We start from the raw sequence: 24,118 nt of genomic DNA, 5'->3' as shown, positions 1-24,118 counted from the left end.
TTAACAAGCAAGTTTCTACCTGTGCCCGTCACCAATCACATTTGATACTCCTTGCTCTTGCCTATACTTGGAGATTTGCATTCAGCCATCATGACTTAAAAAAAAAAACTTGTAAAAGCCAAGGAAATACTATGAGACTACAGATAACATGAAACAACTCTGTGGGTTACAGATTGTTCTCCCTGTCCATCAGAAAAAACTGTTAACTTAAAAATTTGTAACTTTTCCAATTGATGTTCAAGTCCTACTCATTGCCATCAGAGATTTATCGAACTTTTTCACAACTGGCAAAAGGCTACACTATCTGTTTAATATGAAACTAGAGTTAACAAATCCCTAATCTCTCAATACCGAAGAAAACATTAATTAACCACATTTAAAACAACCACCTCAGGTCTCTCAAAAACTGTGATCTGCATACTACACTAAGTGATACAGAAGGCTTATTAATTTAAATTTTCACAACTCAGTTTAGACATTCTTTGTGAGTTAAATTTTGACCAGATTAAAAATAATGAAACTTTAAAAAAACCCCATGGTGCACCCAGTAAATGGATGCAGAATAAACATGGTCTTTCATGTGAGCCATGCTACACATCACAAAGGAAATAGCTTGCACAGCTGAAAGGTGACTTTTGTGTGTGTTGGAACAGTTCTGTCAGTCTTTTTTTTTTTTTTCCCCCCCAAACTTAATTTTGTCTGAAAGAGAACTTTTCTTGTGGATTACATGCAAAGAATTTCCTTGAGGCAAAAATGGGTTTTTTTTAAATAAGAAAGTTGAACCACTGTGTAGGATGTAGTTCTGTTCACAGCTTATACCTTTCAGATTCTGTTTTCAAAATTTTATGCTTAGTAATATGAACAGCATATTAAATACAGAAAAGACACCTTGTATGAGTGGCCCAAAGCCAATGTAAAGATTACTAAAACATCTATACTACTATATAGTAAGTCTCACACTAATTAATGTAGAATGTATGCTCTAGCAATTCCACGTATGAGGACGAGATTGCCCCCTACAGTATCTGAACTGTTCTTAAAATCTCAAGAAGATGACTCATTTTTCACAGAAAGTTATCTCAAATAGGAGTCAAGGAAATGCTTTAAAAAGTAACTTTCAGAAGAATTTTCCTGGATTAGGGCTAACAGATTTTTAAATTTTGTTCTCTACAAAATGGAAGTAAAAATTTAAAGCAAAAGTATTCAAGACTATTATGAAGAAAGCATTCACAGCAAATACTTAGCTGACTCTACATTACCTTCAATGGCAGGGCTATACTGAGACATCACATTACTAGCCAGAGTTGGCAAGGAGACTGCCACGAAGACCATGAGAAGGCAAGCGATTTTATATTCTTCTTCTGGACTAATGTTTTCTAAAAACAAAACCAAAATTTCTTTAATTAAAGAAGTAATCTTAAAGTATTTCCTTTCAACTGCAGGTAGTTTAGAATACAAAATGTTTGACCAAACTGAAATTTAAACCCATCAATAACAAACACAATGTCCGTATTGTGAAAGGAGGAATATTACATCAGTCTTGCCAAAAGACACAGGGTGGAACTTCAGAATGTCTAGTTTTTTATCTACAAGAATGAAGGCAAGCCGCTGCCACCCTATCACTTCTAACCATTTAGTTACTTAGACTTTAATATGCTGAGCAGAAGAGTATTTTTGCATGCTGGCATAAATCCCGTTATTGCTCTGAGGTGAGGAGAGCCTCTCTTGCGCCCTCCCTTTGCTAAATGGGCACTATCCTCAATTCACGCTAAAACCTTGTGTTTTCAAAAATAGCAGCATCACCCCACATTAGCATAAGATTAGTTTCAAAAAGTCAACAGCTGCTGAAATATCGTACTTATATCTGTACAAACTGAATTGCTAAAAGCAAAATACTTCAAACTGCAAAGGTAAGAATAATAAAAGAAAAAAGATCCTAACTAATCATGAAAATATACATAAATTCCCTGTCTTGTTCACCCAGCTTAAACATTTCACATCTGCACCACAATGAAAATAATCTATTTAAAATGCCATTTCAGATACTAGCTACCTTCCAAAGATATACCCACGCACATTATACATACAATGTATATAAAAGAAACACACTTTTTTTTGAGGTACACAAAGACATTGTGCTTGACACTGAAGTTTGAATATTAAAATGACCTTTGGAATTAGCTGTATTTTCCCTTCCCAAAATAACTACTATTAAAGCAAGAAAAGACAACTTAGGTTGCATTTAAAATATTCACAATCTGATTGTAACATTACCTATCCATTACACACACAGCAAAACAGCAATAAAGTGCTCAGTAAGGAAGATAGGGGAAAAAAGCTGAAGACTGTCAAAAAGCACTTAAGAGTTTTAATTCATGCCTTTGAACCTGCCAGAGTAAACAAAACTGAAAAGCTTAGACAGTGGTGCTCTAAAGCAAGTAAGAGGAAGCACTACATATGTTAGAACATTAATATGCTTATTTTACCATGTTTCCCCTTGTAAGCTCCATGTTAACTCTTGTATAACACACTGGTAACACAATGTTGTGAAATTCAGGAGGTGCATTCCGCTCGCATTTCACCTCCTAATGCCTACTTACGGGACAGATTTGTTACAGTTCTGTATAACTGATCGTGTCCGTCCTAATTTCAATTGCCCTTAAATTACTGCAGTTTTTACCATTTGCTATTAAACTCCTCTAACTTCGTTACTCTTTTCTAGGTCAAGAATTTAATTCTTCTGTGGTTGAAAAGATTCTCAAGCTAACACATCAGTAGGCAGCAGGCACAAATAATTCATGTTCTTATGCCATTTATGGAGTTCATCAAAGGAATACAAAGGACCCAAGATATAAAAGTCTCCTCTCAGCACTTTAAACGCTGCCATACATTTATTTTTTTGCTCCCCCTAATTTTGTGGGTTTTTTTACACTTATATTTTTTAAGTTGTAACTTCTTACCTGATTTTTGGGAGGACAGTGCTACAACCAAGGCAGGATCAATCTCACAAGGCAATCCAGCAGCTGATGACAGTTCATATACATTCATTGCCACCTGAGAACCAGAAGACAGATAATTATGAAAAAGACAATGAATGTTTTTTGTGTAAAAATGATGAAGTACAGTTTTGCTTCCATGTTGAGAACGTTCATATTAGAGTTTGAGGCGCTAAGGAATTTCAGAGACTTGGCTAAAACAAGATAAAGAGACCCTAGATTTTTGTTTGTTTCAAACATACATCGAAAAGCTGGGTCAGTACTTTGTGTGCTAGATTATCATTTCTTTTTGTCAAGCCAAACAAAACTTGTATAATTTTCTTCATTACCTCCAAAGCAAACATCCTGACTTCCAATTAGCTGTTTCTACATATTTTTCTTCACTGTTTAAAAGAAACTAACAGATTTTCTTTACCAGATCTAAAGTATCAGCTAACATCTGTAAATATAGCATTTTTAGACAAAAGCCAAAATTCACAACCTGGTGAACTATTAGAGTAAGGCAGAAATCTTACAACATTCAAATTTCATACAGATTCAGTGTCCGATTCCAAGTGCCAAGAACTATAGTCTAAGTGACCCTAACACTTGGGAGAACTAAGAGCATCTTGAAATGTATTCCACTTTCTAGCCTGTCCCAGGCTGTATCTTTTATTGCCATTAACAAACGTTCAATGCAGTTCTTCTCTCTTTCCCCAGTTTACATTTTGGACAAATATCTGAAGCTGTAGTTCAGCTGAATCTCTGCGAAAGCAGGTTAATACCAAATACAAAGGACTATGGGAAACACTAGCAATGTGTCTTACTGCCATCAATATTTGAGAAGTTTTACACTTTGCCCATAAATTCTCACATAGAGCTGGTCAGCTGCACATAGGGGATATTGTGCAGACTATCCATCCTTCCTCTTGTGCTCCAGCCTGGCTACCCCAAGGCAAGTTCTGATATGAAAAGCATATAATGTTGTTTTCACAGTGCTGTGCGGTCAACAGGACATATGATATTAGCTTCAGCACAGTCCTGCACTGAAAGAATTACATAGCATCTGGACGGGAGCTGGTTCACAACAAACTGGTTAAGCAGCAAGAGCGGAACAAATGCAAGCCTGTTTCTAAAAGCCTGTACAGGCATCCCAACAATTTAATATTAAAAATAGCCAAATAAAAGGAGAACAAATCCTCATTTTTCCAGTCAGCCCAAAACATAAGTTTCAGGGATACTAAAATAAAAATAGCATTTCATAACGAGTATTTATTTAATCAACAGCTTCAAAGCTATTTATGCTTTGCTTGCTAAATTCAGTACATCGGAAATTAGTATGTTATTATGTCCTAAAATATGCCGAATTGGGCATTTGGCCCAAATCCATTGTACAAAGCCTTGTAAAGATCTGTCTGTTGACATGCCTTCATGTAAGAAAAAAAAGTCAGCCTATTGTCCCAAAAGAAGCCTTTGTTGCCTACAGTTGCACTGCTATATACAACAAGGCCAGGAGAATGCTCAGACAATGAGCTGCTGGTTGTCCACAGGGCTTACTTGCTGGCACACTCACAGCACTGTTCTGGCCCTTCCAACAAGCTGTTTTCAAGACAAAGCTCTGGCAGAGTCACAGGGCAGCACATGTCAAAGTTCCCAGTATTCCCGGTAGGCACTATGGACAAGACTACACAGGTTTGGCTCCTTCTCCATGCGGAGTCCTCCAACATTATTCAGACAAGCTATGTACTCTCCAACAAGCCTACATGGCATCATGCCACACCACAAGACACGACATCTACAGCTGGTATCATGCAAACACCAGCATGGCGGACTGTACCACAGCACTTAGAATTTATTTTGGACACTCTGAACTAAAAACAAATTTAAGAATCACAGCAGAACTACAGCAGACCCACAGAAGGCCAACAGCCAAATATTACGTGAAGCAGAAGCAACTAGGTGGTGCTATGTGGCATAAGCCAGAGACCAGTCCTCAGCTTTATTCAGCAGTTGATAGCTTTTTTTGCCATCCAATTATTCCAGTGACTGCAAATTACTCCAGTGACTTCCAGAAGAGAAGCAGCAAGTACTTCTCGTATCTGCTGACACAAATGAATTCAGTGATGTCTTTGAGACCCACCAAGATGTTTAAAATGATCTGTTATCATCAACTTAAAAATATCAAGGGTAAAATACTGTCTTCAATTATTACTGTTGCAGCCTTTATCCCACCCTATTTTTCAGCACCCCTTTGATACCAGAGGGTGTACGGTGCTTTCTGAAAAGATCAAGCAAAGTAAGCAGTGAATTTCCCTTCCCAGCTCTTCTGCATGCCAACTCCTAAAGTCCAATAATGGAACATGACACTTTGGTGATCAACGATTTTCTCCATAACTATAGGTGAGAATTTTAGAAAGGCTTTTCTTGAGAAGTGCAAAGGCAACTTGCATAATTTTGATATAATTTTTATAATAAGCCAGTATCCTTAATTTTCCATAGCATTTCCACAGAATTCTTCTATTGTGGTATGAATTTCAATGTTTTCTAGGACATCAAACATTCAGGGCTGGTTTTCTCAGCATTGCAAGCTTCAAAGAGCATTTGATTATATTTTGGATTGAAATAGCATATGTGTGAAATTTCAGTAATTTATCATATTCTTCATGCAACCTGACTCATTTCAGACAAGACTGCTACACTGTGTCCTCTGAAATCAAGAGGCCCACCATAAAAGACTCTGAACTGTTCTTCTAATATACTTTTAAAAAGGAGAAGGATGTTTTTTGTTTAGTGAGACTTCATACACAACAGAAGTTTCTTTCCTCAAGAGTAAACGGCAAAATGTAAACTTCAAGTTCAGGAATAACAACATATTCAAGCCCTCAAAAACCATATTCTGCAAATCAAACTGCCACAGTACCATTAAGAAGCTTGCAAACCTTCACAGGCTCCAAGCTGCAATAAGAGATTAAAAAAACAGCTAGGCTGCAGCTACTGTGCATACATGTCCAGAAGCCATGTGATGTACCAGCAAGGGTTTTTGGATGGAAACATACTGACGTCAGGAGCAAGGCACCTTATTTAAGCTATTAACTTTCTTTCAAGCATTTCAGACAGTGGGATCACAAGAATTTTCAATTTAAGGTCAAAATCAGACTTGTGGCTATTACATGCACAGAGCTCGAACCATGTATGCAGCAGAGTCCTTGAAACAGTTTTACCAGTTACACAGCTCACACTATGAAGCAGTATTTCTCCCTTTATTGCTTAGCCATGTTTTAACACTTGATAAATTTTGTTCCTAATTCTTTCCATTAAAGTTTTCAAATGTGATCACAGGCAGACAGAGACTTGTGCTTATCCTATCATTTGTGTTTTTTTTTTCCCCCCCAGAACATTAGGAGGCTGTAGATGCACAACTACTTTGCTCATTGGGAAAAAAAAAAAAAAAAAGCATTCTTTGTTTCTGGATTTTTCACACTAAGCATGAAAGTCTTGCCCTTCACATATTTTCAGTAAGTTTCAAATATGACTCCATCACCCTTTGGGCCAAACATTACCTTCATGTCAGTCTCTCTTGGAATGTGATCTTTGAAGTCCTCGATGGAACTTACAAGGAAAGGAATGTGGTAGGATAAGACCTAAGAGACACAATCACATACAAGATAAGAAAAGAAATACTTCCCACGTTAATGATCAATTAGACACTACCACTATCTTACAGGGCTCATTAATTTTTTAAAAATTAGTTTTTATTTTATGCATATGAATTTTTTTGTATATTTAAGATAGGAAAGCCTAATAAATGCAAAATCAAGCTGTTTGCAAAGTGAAATGAAAGTTTTTAAAATGTACTAAACACAGAAAGCATTGAGAGGCATGTTCAAACTAAACCCTGTATGTTCTAATGTAACATTTCTCTGAACAGTGCTCAAAAAGTAGATTCCCTCACCCCAAACTTGAAACCCGAAGTTCAGTTAGGACCGAGTACTGCCATCTATCCACATGCCAAGCTTTTAAGAGGTAGCATTCCTAATAGCGAAGCTTCAAATACCCTATCATTCCATTAAATTAAATACAATGAAAATTATTCAGAACATATTGAGTTATTTCTTACATCTCTAAGTGCTTCCTGTGCCAAGGACCGAAATGACAAGATAACTCCAATAATTGTCATTCTCTTCAAAACACTGTCAACAGCTGAAGAGAAAAATGAACAATAGTGAACAAGAATCTCTTGATATTTACAAGCTCAATTCTTCAAAAAAGAGAAATAAAACATTTAAGAAAATACTGAAAAATGCAAGGTACTGAAACAATGGCATTCCTTAAAAGAGACAAAAGAAACAGTGCTTAAGCAGATTTTTACAGCAGAGTTGACAATGGGATTTTCAGTAGCAGACTATCCTGTTAACCACTTCATGGAATGAACCTCATTCAGCTGATTTGACTGACTATTTGCAGCTGACAATACTGGATGTTAACACTAGTTCTCTGTTTTCTTGAGGCCAAAAATGTCTCTTTATAATAATTATTTTTGCTAAAATAATTACTTATGGTAATTATATGTAAAAATTCCTCCAAAGAATGCAGTAATTTGCACTGTAATGGAATCAAATCAGAAATGTGTGTCAAAAAAGCCCTGTGTGTTGTATTCTACAGTTACACAGCTGGTTTACAGATTACTGCTGTTACAGCTATGCGCATCATGCCTGAAAAGATGCTCAAAGCTCATCACTACTATAGTGGCTGTGTACTAATTAACACTGAAATCTCTTTTGTCTGTACATGACAGGACTGGAAAATTTTGTCAAGATGGATCAGTTTACACGAGCTCACATACATTTTGTTGCTTCTGTACACTTAATACAGAGAAATTATTTTTTCTAATTTTCTGTACAAACATAAAACCCAATTCGCTATCTTTAATAGGACCTTGCTAGTTACCCACATGATAATCTTTTGAAGAGTGCTGCCATCTGCTCTGGCTTGTCGAAGCTGGTCCTCATTTGTGTTAGAACTTCAACATTCTCCACCACAAGTTTCTAAGAAGTAGCAAAGATTAAGGTCAGCTATAGATTTCAGTATGTTAACAGGATAAATGCATGGGTTAGGACATTCCAGTCTGGCAGAGAGGCGACTAAACTCATGGAATACAGAGGTACTCACTGTGTGCTTAATGGGACTACAATATCAGTATTATCGTCAGGCACTACTCTACACAAAACCAAACTCTGCGTCAAAAAGCAGAGGATTAGATACCCCTTGGAACATGATTTTTATATTCAGCAATGTGTACAACTTCTTAGGGGAATGAAACTTGGTAAAATCAGACAGTAGCTCCTCAGGCTATTAATTTTTTTATAAGAAAAGTATACATATATTGTGGGTTAGAAATTTAATGTTGGTAAAATTGAAAAATGGAATGAAGAGTGTAAGAGTCAGACTGTTAAATCTTGGTGCAGCTTACTTTAAATTTTCTTCCACTGTAATACAAAATAAAAACAAAGGTAATCATTCAAGTCCCAACACCTCAGCCTGAAACAGTTCAAATCAAGTGCAATACTTTTCATGTCAGTTTGACCAAAATAAAAGAAAATGTGTGTCTGTTTCCAATTTGTAATAGCTCTCATACATGCAACTTGTAGCATCAGAGTAAAAGTAATAACTTTTCTGAAATCATTCTCCAAATATGTATCAGATTTAATTTTAAATTACAGAGATTGCACAATCACATCTACAAAATGTCAGATCCAAAAAGGTTTTCTTGCTAGCTGAGGAACTTATGTTGTGCCAAGTAGTATTTTTAGACTCTCTTCAAGCAAGAAATAGTTACTCTATTCTTACAAAAAATATTTTTGCAGTTTGAATGCAAAGTACCCTATTTCAGAAATGGAAAATACGATTACCTCTCTTTAGGTAGAGGACAACCAGTGGCTAAGAAATTTTATGTATCTTGTGTGCCTCTGCACACTAAATTAAGAAATTGTTTCCTTTCTTTTAAAGAAGACTTAGTGTAATGCTTTGTATACTAAACAATACCAAGGTAGAAAATAAATAAAAGATGGAGGAAGAAAACAAGATATTCTGGATTGGGGGTGGTCTTCCAAAGCTATTATTAATAGTTTTATTTTTCAAGTGGGTGTATTCCAATCCATCTTAATTACCAGGCAGCACAAACAAAAGGAGCAATGAGGAGGGAGCAGGAAAAACTACTGTTGATGAAACATGTAGGGCAATATAAGCCTGGAATGTAATTTAAGATATATAATGTAAAATCTAAGAAGAGATATATGTGCAGGAACCTACTGCTAAAGATAGCCATGGTCATGCTATTTCCATAAGCTCAAATCTATCCATAATCCACCCAGTCTTCCCAATTTCATTCTTGTCATCTTCAGTGAGAAGCAAGGAAAGAAATAAGCTATGCAAGATGTAGCAAACTAACCATCTCCAAGAATGTGTGTACAAGACGTACTTCTGTGCTGAAAGCCAAAGCAAGACTGGTTTGCACTGAAATCAAAATGGGCAATTTTAAACCAACCGATGTTATCAGAACTTGGCAGATGTGTGACATTTTAATTTAAATCCCTCAAAGCTCTCCAGAATGCAAGACTGAAGGCAATAGCCCACGCACATTGTTATCGAGTCAAGCTTTCAGCTTTACAAAAAATAACCAGTATATTAGTTTAAGATTTAAAAGGAACAGGCTGGAATACAGTTCAAAAAGTTACTTAAATGAGGCAAACTTTCCCTGCTCGCCCCAGTCTTAAACTTCAGATATAAAACCAACACCTGGTCCCACTGCGGGAAGCAAAGCAAGCATGTTGAACCCTACTCTTAATAAATTCCCCATTCTATCCTCTTGTTGCTTCCTTGCCTCAAACACAGATGTTTCTCAATGTTCTCTTGCTAAGCCAACTGCATCTCAGCCAAAGAGAGGCACATTTTATTACTTTTTTCCCTCCAAATATGTGGTCATGTGCATGTGGATCTAACATTATGTTCTGCTTATCCTTAGCAGTATCAGAAAACAACAAATCACAGAGACAATTTAAAGTTGCTTTTTAAAAAAATACACAGCTACAATATCAATTGTGCTGATTTTGAGGAAGTATGACAACTCCACATTAAGTGGACAAATACAGTAGCAACCAACAAACATCTGTCCCACGGCTTTGTGTTTTACTTGAAACGGGATAGATGGCACTTTGTGCATAGACAGGAGTTACAGAATTTAACCCTAAAATCATAGCGTTCTCACCTGGAAAGTCTCATCCTAAAACTCAAAAATTGGAATGGGCATAAGGAATAATTTACCCTGTCAGGCTGGTCACTCAGGTCAGGGATGCTGCATGCTCTTGGGGCAGTTTGGAAAGCATGAGCAGCCCCTCTCCTTAAGGTGTGACATTGAATAAAAGGCTTCAAATCTTTTAGGGCATCACACATCCTATCAACTCAGCAGCACTGAAATTCACAATGTTTACAGAGAGAACAAGATCTCCAAAACTGTAACATGAGATATATTAAAAATACATACATTTAAAGGCCTGGTATACTAATAATAATGACTTGTTATTGAAGAAAAAAAAAAAGGAAGTTTCTTAGATCTCCTAGGTATTCATGTGCATTTTTAAAAACATAAGAGTGCACAAATGGTTACAAAAAACTCCTTACTGTAATTAGTGGTTAAATAAATTGAAAATTATTAGATGTAATAACAACTTGAAATTAAATTTGGAAATTACACTCAAAAAGTAACTAATATGAAAAACAAATGTATGCCAATTAGTGAATGTCCTGGTTTTGGTTTGGACAGAGTTAACTTTCTTCATAGCAGCTAGTAACCACAACAATGACATTTTAATAGTATGACTATTCTGGGAAAGCAGTACACCTTATTAAATTTATTAAAACCTCTTTCCGGAAAGTTAATTACATAGGCACCAAGTGCTTCCCCTGTCATTGTTTGCTGTTTTGAATATACATGCAACTAGCTTCCCTGACGCCCGTATTTCCATTTTTCTTTTCATGGCACCAACTTTATAGTTTGCGTTGCTGTATCAGGCTTATTTATCAGAATCCAGAGATTTATAATGGATACTGTTCAGCCAGAGGGAAAGATACATCTAAAACCAAGGTAAACTAACAAAGGAAAAGGACGTGAAGTCTTCCATCCATGTAAACGGAACAGGAGATGCTAACACACATGTTAAAGAAATTAAGTCCTTATAAATGACTAAAATACATTTAAGATTTTCACGCGAAGTTCTGAGAGTCAACAGACTTGGGTAAGCACTTCACAAGCACTTGGAGATCTTGAAAAATATTTCTCCTCCCAATGATGATGAAGAGACTTGATTCCTACCTTAGAGTATCTAACACAGAAATCAACAGAGCCTGCATAAAGTGCTGCCCATTCAGCTGTTGAAGAATGTGGGACACACGTGTACTACACGTGCAAACGTACTAAAAAGTAAAATTCACAGCTTTATCAGTTTGTTTGATGCAGTTGTTTGCAAGAGATGTCATGCAGAAACATAGCTACTCAATATTCTAAAGAAAGCTTGAACAGAAAACTACCCGCCTTCCCACCCACCAGTTTCCCAAGGGTACCTTAAGCTCAGCAACCTGTGAAGAGATGTGCCACATCAGACTTTCACTTAGGAACTTCATGCCATATGGTCCCAGGAGCTCAGAAAGGGCCCTCATTTCTGAGAAAGAAAACAAACTGCTCTACTTCAAACATTCCTTCTTCAGTTTTTTGATTCCCATCATGGTGTTTTAATTGCAAAAATATTTTACCACGAAGCAGAATTTTAGATATGAGAACTTGTATCATAATAGAACTGAAGCAGCAGTCACCAACACATCATACACCTGTAGCTTAAATGCAACCCCACCCTATTTTGACTAGAATTAGGAAAAGTGAGCTCTCTCAAGGCATAGAGGCAGCATGAATAAAATGTACTTGAAATACTACTGAAAATTAACAAATGCTGCCTCTAACAGAATGCTGCAAGTCTTGTTATTCCAATTACACAAGCATACAGTAACTATCCCTCACAAACAGTAGAAACATCAAAGTTTACCTGATATGTCAGAGTATTCCTCAGCATTAAATGTCAACTCATTTTCTGTAGGCAAATTCACAAATGCCTTCATGGCTGGAAAATAGGCTATGTGACCATTGCTGACTTGCCGTAGCAAAGTTTCCAAATACCTTATCAGAAAGGGAAAAAGTTTTAAATCAAGAGACCCATGTTCATAGGTACTCTATACAGATGAAGTATACTTGTGTGACAAGGGACAGCAAAGCCTATAGACTAAAGTTTGACTTTCATAGTTCAACTGATATTTGTATCTTACTCTACATTTCCCCCCCTATAAAAACTGAATTTTACAACAGGCAACCCTTGAAGTGCTTTTAACAGGTATTGGGAGAAATTAACTTGTGAAGCTGGAAACTTCAGAAAATTTCAAATCACTTCTCCAAATCCAGATTTTTAATTAAATAAAAATAATACAAAAAACTTGGAAAACGTGTTCATATAGTTACTTACCAATTTGTATACAGACTGGTAATGGTTGGCTCACCATGACTATCTAAATGCTGGGTTTGCTGAAGCAGAACATTGTTAAATACTCGCGTAATATCGATCTGTACATAATTTTCTATTGACTGCAGGACTGTCATATAGGCTCTTACACTGGTTAACAGCTCTGAAGGCTTTGCAATCTCTTGTGTTGCTTGATTATACATAGTCATTCCAACAATTGACCTTTTAGAAACAAAAAAATTGGAAACAAATTGCATTTATTAGTTAATTAAACAGAGACAAAGATGCAGCTATTTAAATTATTTTATATTCAAAGGTTTTATCTGAATGCTTCTCCAATCTACAAGTATAAAACTCTAATCAACACACATACTACATCAGCGCTCCTAAAAATAGTTCTAGATGCCAAAGACAACTGTATTCGTGGTTCCAGCAAAAGTTTCATGAGACTTTAAGAATACTCACTGAACTTTTTTAAAATAAAGCTTTTTTGTCCCCTATATATTAGGGCAATCCACAATGTGGAAGACTTACATTACAACTACTTTGCTAAATAAATTAACATTAAAGTCTTTAAAAATGAAAAGCTCCTAGGAAATAGAAGAGCAATGATGTATTAAAATGATCAAAGCATATTAACTAAGGCAAAAATTCTCTGATGAAAGTTGCTGTCATAGTTTTAGTCTAAAATATCTGTAAAAAAATCATATAGCTATAATTAAGTATGAATTGAAAATATTCAAAGCAAAACTTCTATCTCATGTTGCTTTGCGTAAGTATTTAAGGACATGCAGGATTATCTTGTGATATTAACTGTGCCTGCTGAGTGCATAAATTTTGTAAGACACAGACCATACCATTTCATTTTTCATCTTTCTGCCCCAGCTCACACAGTATTAAAAAACAAAAAAATATCTGTTCTCTGGAAAGATTCTAATCTCTTTTGCAATATAGACAGCTTTCCTAGAACATAGTTTTTTAAATAAACATAATAAACATAAACATAAACATAGTGTTTTAAATAACTTTTCAAGAAAGTTATCAGAAGCTCTGCTTTCAACAGCGAATGCCTCTCAGCCATTATCTTGTAAGCAGACAAAACAAAATATTTTTATATCATTTGGTAGGTAAGCTTCAGATATATTTGTATACTCAATTTTAAAAAGTAGGTATATGTTAAGTAAATGATAGGAATCTTATTAATTAAAAACCGAATCTTCCTTTAGCTGACACAGTGATTTCTTTCTTTAAGCAAGAAGTCAAGAAATTACAGGACACACTTTGATTTGTTCAAATTCTCAGTAAAAACAAAACCAAGCTTCTAATAATAGATGTCCTATACAGCCAGCTAGCTTTCGGGCTAGATCAGAACCGCACAAAGGACTGTATATTCCCTTTTAACATAAATGGACATGGACTTCACTCCATATCTCACTGAAACCAGGTGCTCAACCAAACTGTATCAGGTGGTCCTTAAAGAAAAGTCTTCTTAGTAAACAAATACTTGCTGTAGTATTCATTTTAGGCTTATAGTGGTCTCAGACTTTCAGAGTTAAGCTTTTGAGTACTATTTACTTTTCAAAGGCAGAACAGAAACAAAAAAAAAGAAATCTGTAGATTACTACCCTCATCAGAGGTGAACGGGATCAGCTATTCTGGAGAAGAACATCAGCTTATTTAAGTAACATTTTTGTTGTTGCTCGGAAATGTGTAAATGAGTCTATTTCCACAAGATACTTCTGAGGCAGTCTCTTTTTTTTTTATTAATTCAAAATTGATATTGTTACAAGATTAAGTGGCATAATAATAAGCTCTAGTCCAATCATACACGCAACAGAGCAGGCTAAAACAGTAAACAAAAAAACTCCTAACATTGAAACACTAACACTTTAGATAAAGGTAAACTGCAAGCTGCTGGAAGAAATGCCACTTACATATGTGAAAATAATTATAAACTGAACATTTACTCTGTTTGGCTAACAAGTCTCATTTCCTTCATGAGGCAAAAAAAAAAAAGGAAAGCAGTCTCTGAAAGTCATCTGCTTCTGGCTTCAGGACCAATCCACAAACCAATCCCCCCTAAGCCAAGCCCCGTCAGAACTAAAAAAAGATCAGTGTTAGTCACCTGTGCCTATAAGTTCATGAACCTCAAGATCACAGCTGACTACTTATAAAGTTATGAAGTCATCTTCATTTTTATGTCACCTTGTCTTACTTGAAAGATGGGAGTGCTCTAGGGACCTAATATTATGTCTTACGGATTGAAACTTATTAAGACTTTATACCCTGCTTGAAATATATAATTAATAATCCTTGGCAGAAAATATAACTAGGATAGCTGGCTGTTTAAATACCAAGTCCTCTCCAGACATTGTCATTTGCCTATTTCTGTAAATAATGATGGGAAGACCAAGGTGAGAACAGAGAGGAATATCAAGTGTAAGCACATTTTACTTTAAGAAAAAAAAGGTAATTAAAATATCTTCACAGTTGTCCTTGTCAGGTCTTGAGTTCTGATTTTCAGATTTCCTTTCAGCAAGACAGTAAACTCAAACACTTGAAACAATCCAGGAGTGTGCAAAAGAACGGTGGGAAGAGAGTCTTTACAAATGCCTAAAAACAGGCATCACCAACTTCTACAAAATACACACGACTAGAAATGCAGGATAAGGATGTAAATAGGAGATATGCATTTCAGGTTTTTTTTTTTTAAATAGGAACTAACAACTGTGTACGTCTGCACATATAACTTAATAGTCATTTGAGCCAGAATTTGACCTGAGTTTCGCAATCCATCTTTAAAAACTAGTTTTATAGTTTATGTAGTAAGCATACACTACTTCCAACATCAAATCAGCAAAGACTTATTTTGTATATGAATACTTCTAACTTAACAATATTTCTTACTTGGTAAAGCGGATTTCCAGGTGAGACGTTAAATATTCTCTTGGGGTAAATGTGTGTTCCCACACCACCATGTTCGGTACGTAATTGATTGAGAAGCAGAGCTCAGAAAGTGCAGTGTGCAGTTTGTCCAGGCTTTAAGAACAGGCAACAAGAAATCAAGAAAAATATTTAATGTAATATAAGTATGTATTATCATGGAAAGCACACACTGGATGGAAGATGCCTCAAGAGCAGGTACAGCTCAAACTCTTCCCTCTTGTTACCATTTTCTGCTTTGAGACACTTCTAGCTTATTTTAAAACTAGTATTTCGGGTAAGAACACATCTACACATCAGTATCTACAGTATGCAGCTGTAGATGTGTTCTTACCCATCTTGCAGTGATGCAAGAGAGAGAGATATATATAGAGAGACATATTAAAAAAGAAACGCATATTTTTCTCCTCGAAAAGAACAGTCTGTTAAGGTGTTTTTTTCCTAACTGAACCAAGCAATACAAGTAATGTTGCTGCTAGCCAGTACTAATAACCTAAACATACTGGGGGAGGGAATCTTAAGTACAAGTTCTTTTCCCTCAGCTTCTCCAACCTTTACAGTTCTCCGATTTCTGGTTGTTCCAACTGCAGCAAAACCACTTCCTTTTCACCAGTGTGTGTATTTAGGCACTCCTAGCCACAACACTAAACATTTATTGTTTCCTTTTCTTAGCTTCCTTCCTCTTCATACTTTCATCACTCTACCATCTTGTCCTCTGATCTCTCCTAACAGTTATCTTCTACCTTTTTCTCCCCATCATTTATTACACCCCAAACTGTATTTATTAATCTTTCCTCTTATCTCTTTCAGGTGGGTTTTTTTTGGTTTTGTTATTGATTTGCTGATGTTTTCAATTCTTCTATAGGCACTGAAGAAGAAACCTTCCTCAGCTGGTACAGGCACTGGAGCCTCAACTCCATCCCAGCAGCTGAAGGCAGCAAACAGCCTTTTGGCAGCAAGAACTTCCAGTCCAGCCTGTGCTTTACCTAGATAGTAAGCGTTAAGGGAAGGCAGAATTGAAGATGCCATCCACTCCCCGGACTCCCACTTCCACACTTAACACGGCTATACAGGAAACCCAGCTACAGCACAGGGATCCTTTCTGCTCAGGACAGGAACCAGCTGAGGGGATAAATTCAAGAGATACATATTCCTATTGCTCTGTGTAACAGAATTCTGTCTCTATTCAAGCTACAGAAGCATCATATGCTCACAAACTATGAAGCTGTCGCATTTACAGTCAGTCAAACTTACTCAAATAAATGAAGCAAGAAGCATTCACTATGTAAACCACACATGTTTTGACTTGGGATTCAATGTGAAAGGAACAGAAGAGGCAGCTTACTTTGTCACAACCAATCTGTTTTTCCTCATGCTTTCTACTCCTGGTTTCTCCCTTTCAGGTTCTCCTTTCTTTCCAGTCTGTTTTTTTGACTTTTTGTTCACTGCTTGACTGATGGTTTTGGCACAATGCTTTGGCAGCAACTAATAAATGAAAAGAAAGAGCCCCTCCAAATTAGAATCCAACTTTTTAGCAGCCATGAGATACAAAATAACCTTATGGTCCAGGTGGAGACTTCATCACACAAGTAACACATTATTCCTTTGGCTAAAAACTACACAATTCTGATACTAAGAAGTCTTCCCCAAATCACTTTTGATTTTAAAAACAGAAAACTTCCCCAAAACGGGGGTGGGGGAGGGGGGAAGGTAACAGGAAATAGAACCATAAAAATCATAAAGTTAAACAGAGAAAAATCTCAGAAGAATTCAAACAGACACAAACATACTCACCTGATCACTCAGTGTACATTGCTCTGTGCAAATGTCTGTGATAAGATTTCGAGCTTGCTTAGCCATTTCATCCAGGAACATGTTACACAAAGACAGACTACGATCTCCAATATGATGCCGCTGTTAAATTAGAAAAGGAAGTCTGATTTTCAGTTTCCTGTTAGTCCTACAATATTCACACAAGACATTCTACACTGCTGGTATCAGTTCGCTAAATCATATAACTAGAGTATGAGAAGCAATAAATTAATTCATCTTCAATAATCTCAGCTCCAGGTTTTGTTTTTTTTCTTTCCGAAGCAGCTTGAACTATGAAATTTTCAAAGTCATTGGCATGACATATTAAAAATATTTTGCTTACTATATTTTGCAAAACATTTTCGGCAAAAGGGGGCGAAATTGATTTTAAAAAGTAGGTTTCCATGTTTAATTTTGGATCAAATCTACTTCAACGTGTCCAATACTCAAGGTTTCTGTGAATCTCCCGTTCATTAACTTGTACCAGTACTAAATCTAGGAGAAAAAGAGCATGTAACTCAAGCTACAAGAGAAAGCACAGTGTCCTTCATACCACTGAAGAAGTCAATAACGAAGCCCTGCTGCATTCATTTCTGGATTCAGTTCCTTTGTCACTGGATCCACACAAATGTAGCCTCTGTCTCGCTGAAATCCTTCTTTCACCACTAGTGTTTACTTTCTAGCAGCCACACTACCACACATTGTACACAGCACAGCGAAGACTATTTTTCCAAAATGATAAGTTACCAAGTCACACAATTCAGATATTGAATGCAAAGTTCTGTTGGCTGTAGCAAAAACGTGCTTGCTTGCAGTTGAATTGACAGTAACTAGCGTACAGCGGACTTTGGCTACTGGTTCCCTACTGTCACTGTAATTGTTCTGAAAGACTTCTCTTGTCCTGCAGGGAAGCTTTCCTGGAAACATTTTAGTGTTTATCTGGTACAAATAGAGTTTGCAGCTGTTTAAAGCAAAGTATACAGGGAAAATAATGATACAGACACATATTGAGATGAAGTTTAGCAGAAGAGGGCTTAAAGTTTAAATAAGAAAAACCCACATCGTGCGTATTACAGTAGAATTTATTCATCTAATTGTTTCAGATGAGCGCTGTTAAGAATGAAAACGCACTTTCATGAGCACTGTACAAAATTGGCCAACTTAACCCCCAGACTAATTCCAAAGTCAATGGACACAGAGGAAATGTACTAAAGGATCTATTTCATCACAACAAAAATAGAAAGAATTTCCTGAAACTACTTCCTTTAACAAAGGGTCCACTTCGTTAAGCAACACTGTATTTTTTCATTTGTAATTCTAACCAAAGAGGGCTTGCATCAACTGGTTCTTACTAAAACAAATGCTTGCATTACAATGTATATCACTTAGGATTATTTTTTTTTTAATCTTACTGAAGAAACACAAGCCATACAGAACTCCCAACTTCCTATTTCCAACTATGAGTTTATAAACCATTTGAAAGAAAAACTGTTGCTTGTAAGTTTTAATAGGCATTTGGGATTTATTAACATCTAAGCCTGAATGACTCCAGAGAAGTCATCTAACCTTTGTACCTTAGTTCAATCTCTCTTTAAAGCTAAAATAATAATGCTTAGTCACTTAAGCCAAAGATGTTGAGATCTATGGGTGAAGAATCACATAAGAACATACCTACTTGTTCTACTTCCCTTCTTACCACTCTCCTCCCTTGAATCTTACATTGCTGTAACAAAAATCTTTTTCCAGTGTTCAGCTCTAGTCCTCTCTACTTTAAAGGAGAAATGAAAATAACTAAGACAATATATTTAAAAATTACCTCTTCTGGGCACAATTCATGCGTACAGCTCATAAAATGGGTACAAAGCAGTGGGAATGCAATTGAGTATCTTGATTGAGATGGAAGCTCCAAACACTGCTGAAACATCTTCTCAAAAGCACGACTATAAAAACTGATCAGAAAGAGACATTTAAATTGAATACATAATTTTTCTGCAAATCAAACATACTATTAGTGTCAGATTTGTAGTTATAACTTGTAGCAAAAACTGCATCATGCTTTCAAATAAGTTTGTTTTCTGCATTATAGATTTTATCTGCCTCTCTCTATTATTACCACATTTTTATTCTGATGTTTGCCACATCAGCACTGCAAAACTTGCACCTTTGCAAAAATGTATTAAGAATCTGCAAATGACTCCAGACTAGTTATGTGACTGCTTGAAGAATCTCCCTGATAGAACTTCAGAAATACCTTTATCAAACTCATTCTAATGGAAACCACAAAGTCTAATTGAGTCTCCCACTGGTCTATCTTCCTACAAAGTCTGCTATTTAAAAGTTTCTCTTGCAAGGACAAACTAAACAATAAATAATAAAAATCTTCTACAGTGAGGTTAGCAACATACCAAAATATAGAAAGATCTGAAGTTTCAACCAACATCTCCACCAAAGAATCTACCATTTTTGTGTGGAAAATGATTGTGTTCATCATCTTTCCTAGTTCTCTGTGGTCTGCAAGACTAAGTGAAGCTTTAGAAACACTGGTGTAGGCCTGAAAGACACAAGAAGAATTTTATATTAGATCTACAGCTGCTTTTTTGCAAATTCCATTGCTATTGCCCAATATAAATGTTAAATACTGATTATGCTATGCACAGGACACCTGCGTACTTAAAAGACCATGGACAGACTATTTTTCTACTATAGCTTAAGAAAAACAAATTGCCTTTCAACAAAATCTCCAAATGTCATTTCAATACAATACCAAGTCACAGATAAATTGTAGAACAAATATATTGATAATACACAAACATGCACTTGTGAGCCCACACTTTTAACAATCAGGTTGCAGAGAGCAAGAAAAAGAATGTGTATTTTGAAAATATAAAAACAACATGTTTATCTAATCTTGAGACAACTGTCTCAAGTCTAAACAGTACTCCCCTCTTTATCAGGTGAATTGAAGATACTGTTATTGCCATGTACAGGAGTGATCTCAATGAATGTTATTTTCTCACTGTCAGTCTCTAGCCTCCCTTGGCTGGGAAGGCTGAATCACACTCTGTAGAGCACACAGCCACCAACAAACCGCTCATCCTCAATGTATCCCATTTACGAACTGTTATAAACATCCCAAAGAACAATTTGCAAAACGCATGCAATGCAAAGTTACATCAAAATGTACCGAGTTATCTGCTTAAGGATTTGTTTGATTTTAAAAGACTAGGTTATTCTTACATAGCCTGTCATCCACTTGCAGTGAGAGAGAAATCTAGAAGAACAGTAATTTATTAAACATTTTGTTTTTAAGTTAGTAAAGTGTCATGTGTATTTACAAAGTCTTACCTGTAATCTAAACCAATCTAATCTCATTCCTCTGAAGTCAAATACCTCTCCATCTTCAACTGCATCAGGGAAAAACACATAACATAAAACCTTTATGAAGACTACAAATTCATATATACTATACCACCCCTTCTAAAAAACGCCAAAGTACTCAAGAACTGCTCGGGTACTGCACCTCATGCTTTTACCTAAGAATTTCAATCCAGCACAGTCACGCTAATAGAAATTAAAATATCCGGTGAAAACATGTGTAATATGTTTTCTAAATTAAAAGGTAGGACTACTTCCCAGCATTCTTCAAAAGCTCTATCTGTATAAAGCTGCCCCAGAAAAGGGACACACAACAAGAAGCAGATACCGTAATGAAAGAGAAACAAGGGAATAAATTCAGTTTATGCAAGTTATCTGCTGCTATTGATTGCATGAAACGAAAAGTGGTGAAGCTTTCCAGAGGAATCCACCATTCTGTTACCATTTTCCCAAGTTCATTTAAACTTACCTTGTTTGACGCTTAGTGAAGTCATTGTGTTTACAAAAGAGGACATGATGATTGATTCATCCTCTGGGCACACTGAAAGATTCTAAAAGAAATGTTGTTGCTGTTAGTATTTCAAACTTGGTTTATGAACCAATGTCAATACCCATGTCCAATTTATCAGCTCTTCTCTAAAATGTACAAAAATTTACACAAGTTAATTAAAGCTATTTAATAGCTTTCACTTTTTAATTCATTGGTTGATGACAAATACCTACAAACGCTTGCTTCCAAATCAACATCTGCTCAAAATGGAAAAAACTGTCAGTAAACATGCCCATGTGTCTTCAGGCTGTAGTTATTTACCAAATGGACACTAGACATTTTCCTGTTATAAATGAGACATTAAACATTTTTCTGACCTCCACAGGCACCTGGTCTGTCTGCAAAGAAAACGTGGTCATGGAAGGCTGCAATGGAGCCTACACCAGCATCACTTTGCTTCCCACTAAACTCTCAACAGTTTTTTTACTAACATTGACTTCAATGATTGATACCACCTGAAAGATGGGCTATGAAGTTTCCTAACTTTACAAAATACAACAGTTCATGAAAAAGCAGTTTCAGCAACTGATAAGATCACATTTCCATTAAATAATACAATACAGAAGTTTCTCATAATCCCAGTTATGACTAACATTTTAACCTAAAGGATGAAAAAATCCAAATTACCCATCATTTGTCTAGTCTTATGCTTGATACTTGTTATGAATTAATTACAACTAAAATTTAAGCCGATTTTTTTTTCCTTATTTCATTTTGATCCTAAGGATTATCCTAGCCAAACAGAACACTTGTGCCACCTGTATAGCATTTAGAAGTAATTCACAAAATCTGGGAAATAATTTCCCAGGAATCAATTACAAATGTCAAAAATACTTAATTCTGTCACTCTAAAGAAATCTGTTAACCTGTAAGTATACAGAGTTAAAAGCCAAAAAGCCCCAAATACAGTTATTTTGGTATTCAAAGTAAACCCAAAGATTCGGTTACATTAAATAACTTAAACAGTTACACAAACTGGTATTTAAGCTGTTTAAATAGTTTAAATAAACAGTAGAGTATGTAAGTTCCACCTTATGGTAACTGATGCAATGTTTGAAGTATAAAATTAATTTCTGAACACAACAAAAAAGCTTACAATACAAACTTGTCAATTTGAGTACGTGACCTAATCACTAAATTTGGGCTCCATCTAGTGGTCACTGAGGAATAAAGCAAAACAGTTCAGGAAGCCCATCATTTCATTGTCAGGCTAAGTAAAGTTTCTACAACACTCCTTCAGTGGCAGTACCTGTTTCATTGCCTCTAAACACAACATTGTTTAAGAACACTTAAGTATTCATCTAGCAACCAAAATTACAACTCTAAATCCCAGAATTAAACAGCAAGTTAGTTTGCCTTATTCCCTAATGTTCAAAACCCAAAACCAGGACATGTTTCATAAAGTCATCTTGGACAAAAAGCCCTTTTTGAAGTTTGAATTTAAGAACCACAAACCACAGTCTTGCCATACCTGAACAAGCTCATTTAACACCACTGCATCAAAGCCAGAAAGATACTGTACGTAGTATCTCTGCATCACTGGTCCATATTTCCGCACATGTGCTCTGAGCTCCTCCATGTAGAATATTAGCTCAGCTATGTGTCTGGGCAAGAAGACAAGGAAAATCTTACAAACATGAAACACCCAAAGTATTAAAATAAATTTCTATCAGTGGAATGCTTCTCAAGGGGATTTCCTCCTAAAACTTGCTTTTAAAACTGTTACTAATAGGTAATTTCTGTATGAAAATATTGGTTCACTTTGTAAAAATAATTTACATAGGTAATTTTCACTCCAAGGGAAAATCCACTCAACAGGAGAGAAGATAGCAGGATACCATCAATGGTAATCCCTACAGGGTTGCATAACTATTCACTTATTTTTTGAATAAGAAGCCCTTCTAAAATACTCAATTTGAAAAAATGTTCTTCTCAAAAGTAGTTAAATCTGAAAAATACAATTGTCATAACTACTTTTCTGGTGAGGATGGTTAAACACTGGCGTAGGTTTTTTCAGAGAGGGTCTGGGACCTCCATCCCTCCCTAGCACATAAATCCAGTGAAGAAAACCCAAGGTTTTCCTACTCCAGCTCTAGAAACGACCCAGTGATTGTCACTTGTTTAAACTCCTGCAGACAATACATTGACTTTCATTTCAATCTTGTGTTCATCATCTTGAGAACAACTCCAAGACAACTAGTGGCCTTCTGCCTATCCACATGTGGACAGGATCTCTTGATCTCATTTCTCATTTTTACCTTCTGTTTATGATGACACTAATGATGTATTACATAAATAAAAATTACCTGATTTAAAATACAGTTTTGCTACAGCAGACATTCTACAAATCAACAAATCAAGCTTTTTGACAGTTTCCTTCCCCCACCATTGGTTTGCTCAATGAAAAATCAGTAACACTGAAGACACATGATAAAGCTTTATTTTTTGCTTACTCAAAGGAAAAAAAAAGCATAAAACTTTATAAAATATTTTTATTTTATAAATACTTTTTTCAGCAGAAAATTAATTTTCACTGATGTGCTTCTGTTTCTAATACAACACTTCTAGTTTTCTGTTTTGATGGGAAGCTTAATATTCCCAGGTAAAGTCCCAACTCTTCCATATAGCCATCCTCTTCTGAAATTCCCTTCCCTTCAAATGCATTTTGTCTGTGAAATTCTCATAAATATTTAAGGTATGACACTAAAAATTAACATACTTGTCTATGAAATCATCTGCACTCTTCTTTGGCATATTATCTGCATGACGAAGAAGCCAAATAATTTCATCACGAGCAAAGGATAATGCCATAAATACAAAAAGTGCCTGAAAAAGAGAAATTGTTCACAAGCTTATAGATATAGAACAGTTGGACAGCTTGCACATGCTAAGAGGCAAGTAGT

At 35.8% G+C, this 24,118-nt stretch overlaps 1 protein-coding gene across 1 annotated transcript in view; it reads right to left on the bottom strand.

The window, feature by feature from the left end:
* NCKAP1 (NCK-associated protein 1) overlaps positions 1-24,118 on the bottom strand; it is a gene marked incomplete at its 5' end in the record, with an annotated part of 49,886 nt that overhangs the window by 7,152 nt on the left and 18,616 nt on the right. The window contains 17 exons of the mRNA XM_010085841.1: positions 1,260-1,376; positions 2,961-3,054; positions 6,536-6,616; positions 7,093-7,175; positions 7,927-8,020; positions 11,592-11,689; positions 12,068-12,198; positions 12,539-12,757; positions 15,443-15,574; positions 16,824-16,963; positions 17,273-17,392; positions 19,107-19,239; positions 19,696-19,841; positions 20,636-20,694; positions 21,135-21,216; positions 22,687-22,819; positions 23,935-24,041. Coding sequence (XP_010084143.1) covers positions 1,260-1,376; positions 2,961-3,054; positions 6,536-6,616; positions 7,093-7,175; positions 7,927-8,020; positions 11,592-11,689; positions 12,068-12,198; positions 12,539-12,757; positions 15,443-15,574; positions 16,824-16,963; positions 17,273-17,392; positions 19,107-19,239; positions 19,696-19,841; positions 20,636-20,694; positions 21,135-21,216; positions 22,687-22,819; positions 23,935-24,041 — 1,969 coding nt within the window. The remainder of the gene's footprint in view (positions 1-1,259; positions 1,377-2,960; positions 3,055-6,535; positions 6,617-7,092; positions 7,176-7,926; positions 8,021-11,591; positions 11,690-12,067; positions 12,199-12,538; positions 12,758-15,442; positions 15,575-16,823; positions 16,964-17,272; positions 17,393-19,106; positions 19,240-19,695; positions 19,842-20,635; positions 20,695-21,134; positions 21,217-22,686; positions 22,820-23,934; positions 24,042-24,118) is intronic.

The sequence above is a fragment of the Pterocles gutturalis genome, unplaced genomic scaffold, assembly GCF_000699245.1.
Source record: "Pterocles gutturalis isolate BGI_N339 unplaced genomic scaffold, ASM69924v1 scaffold27860, whole genome shotgun sequence".
In the NCBI taxonomy this organism is placed as follows: domain Eukaryota; kingdom Metazoa; phylum Chordata; class Aves; order Pterocliformes; family Pteroclidae; genus Pterocles; species Pterocles gutturalis.
This window is presented reverse-complemented; position numbering and strand designations above follow the sequence as displayed.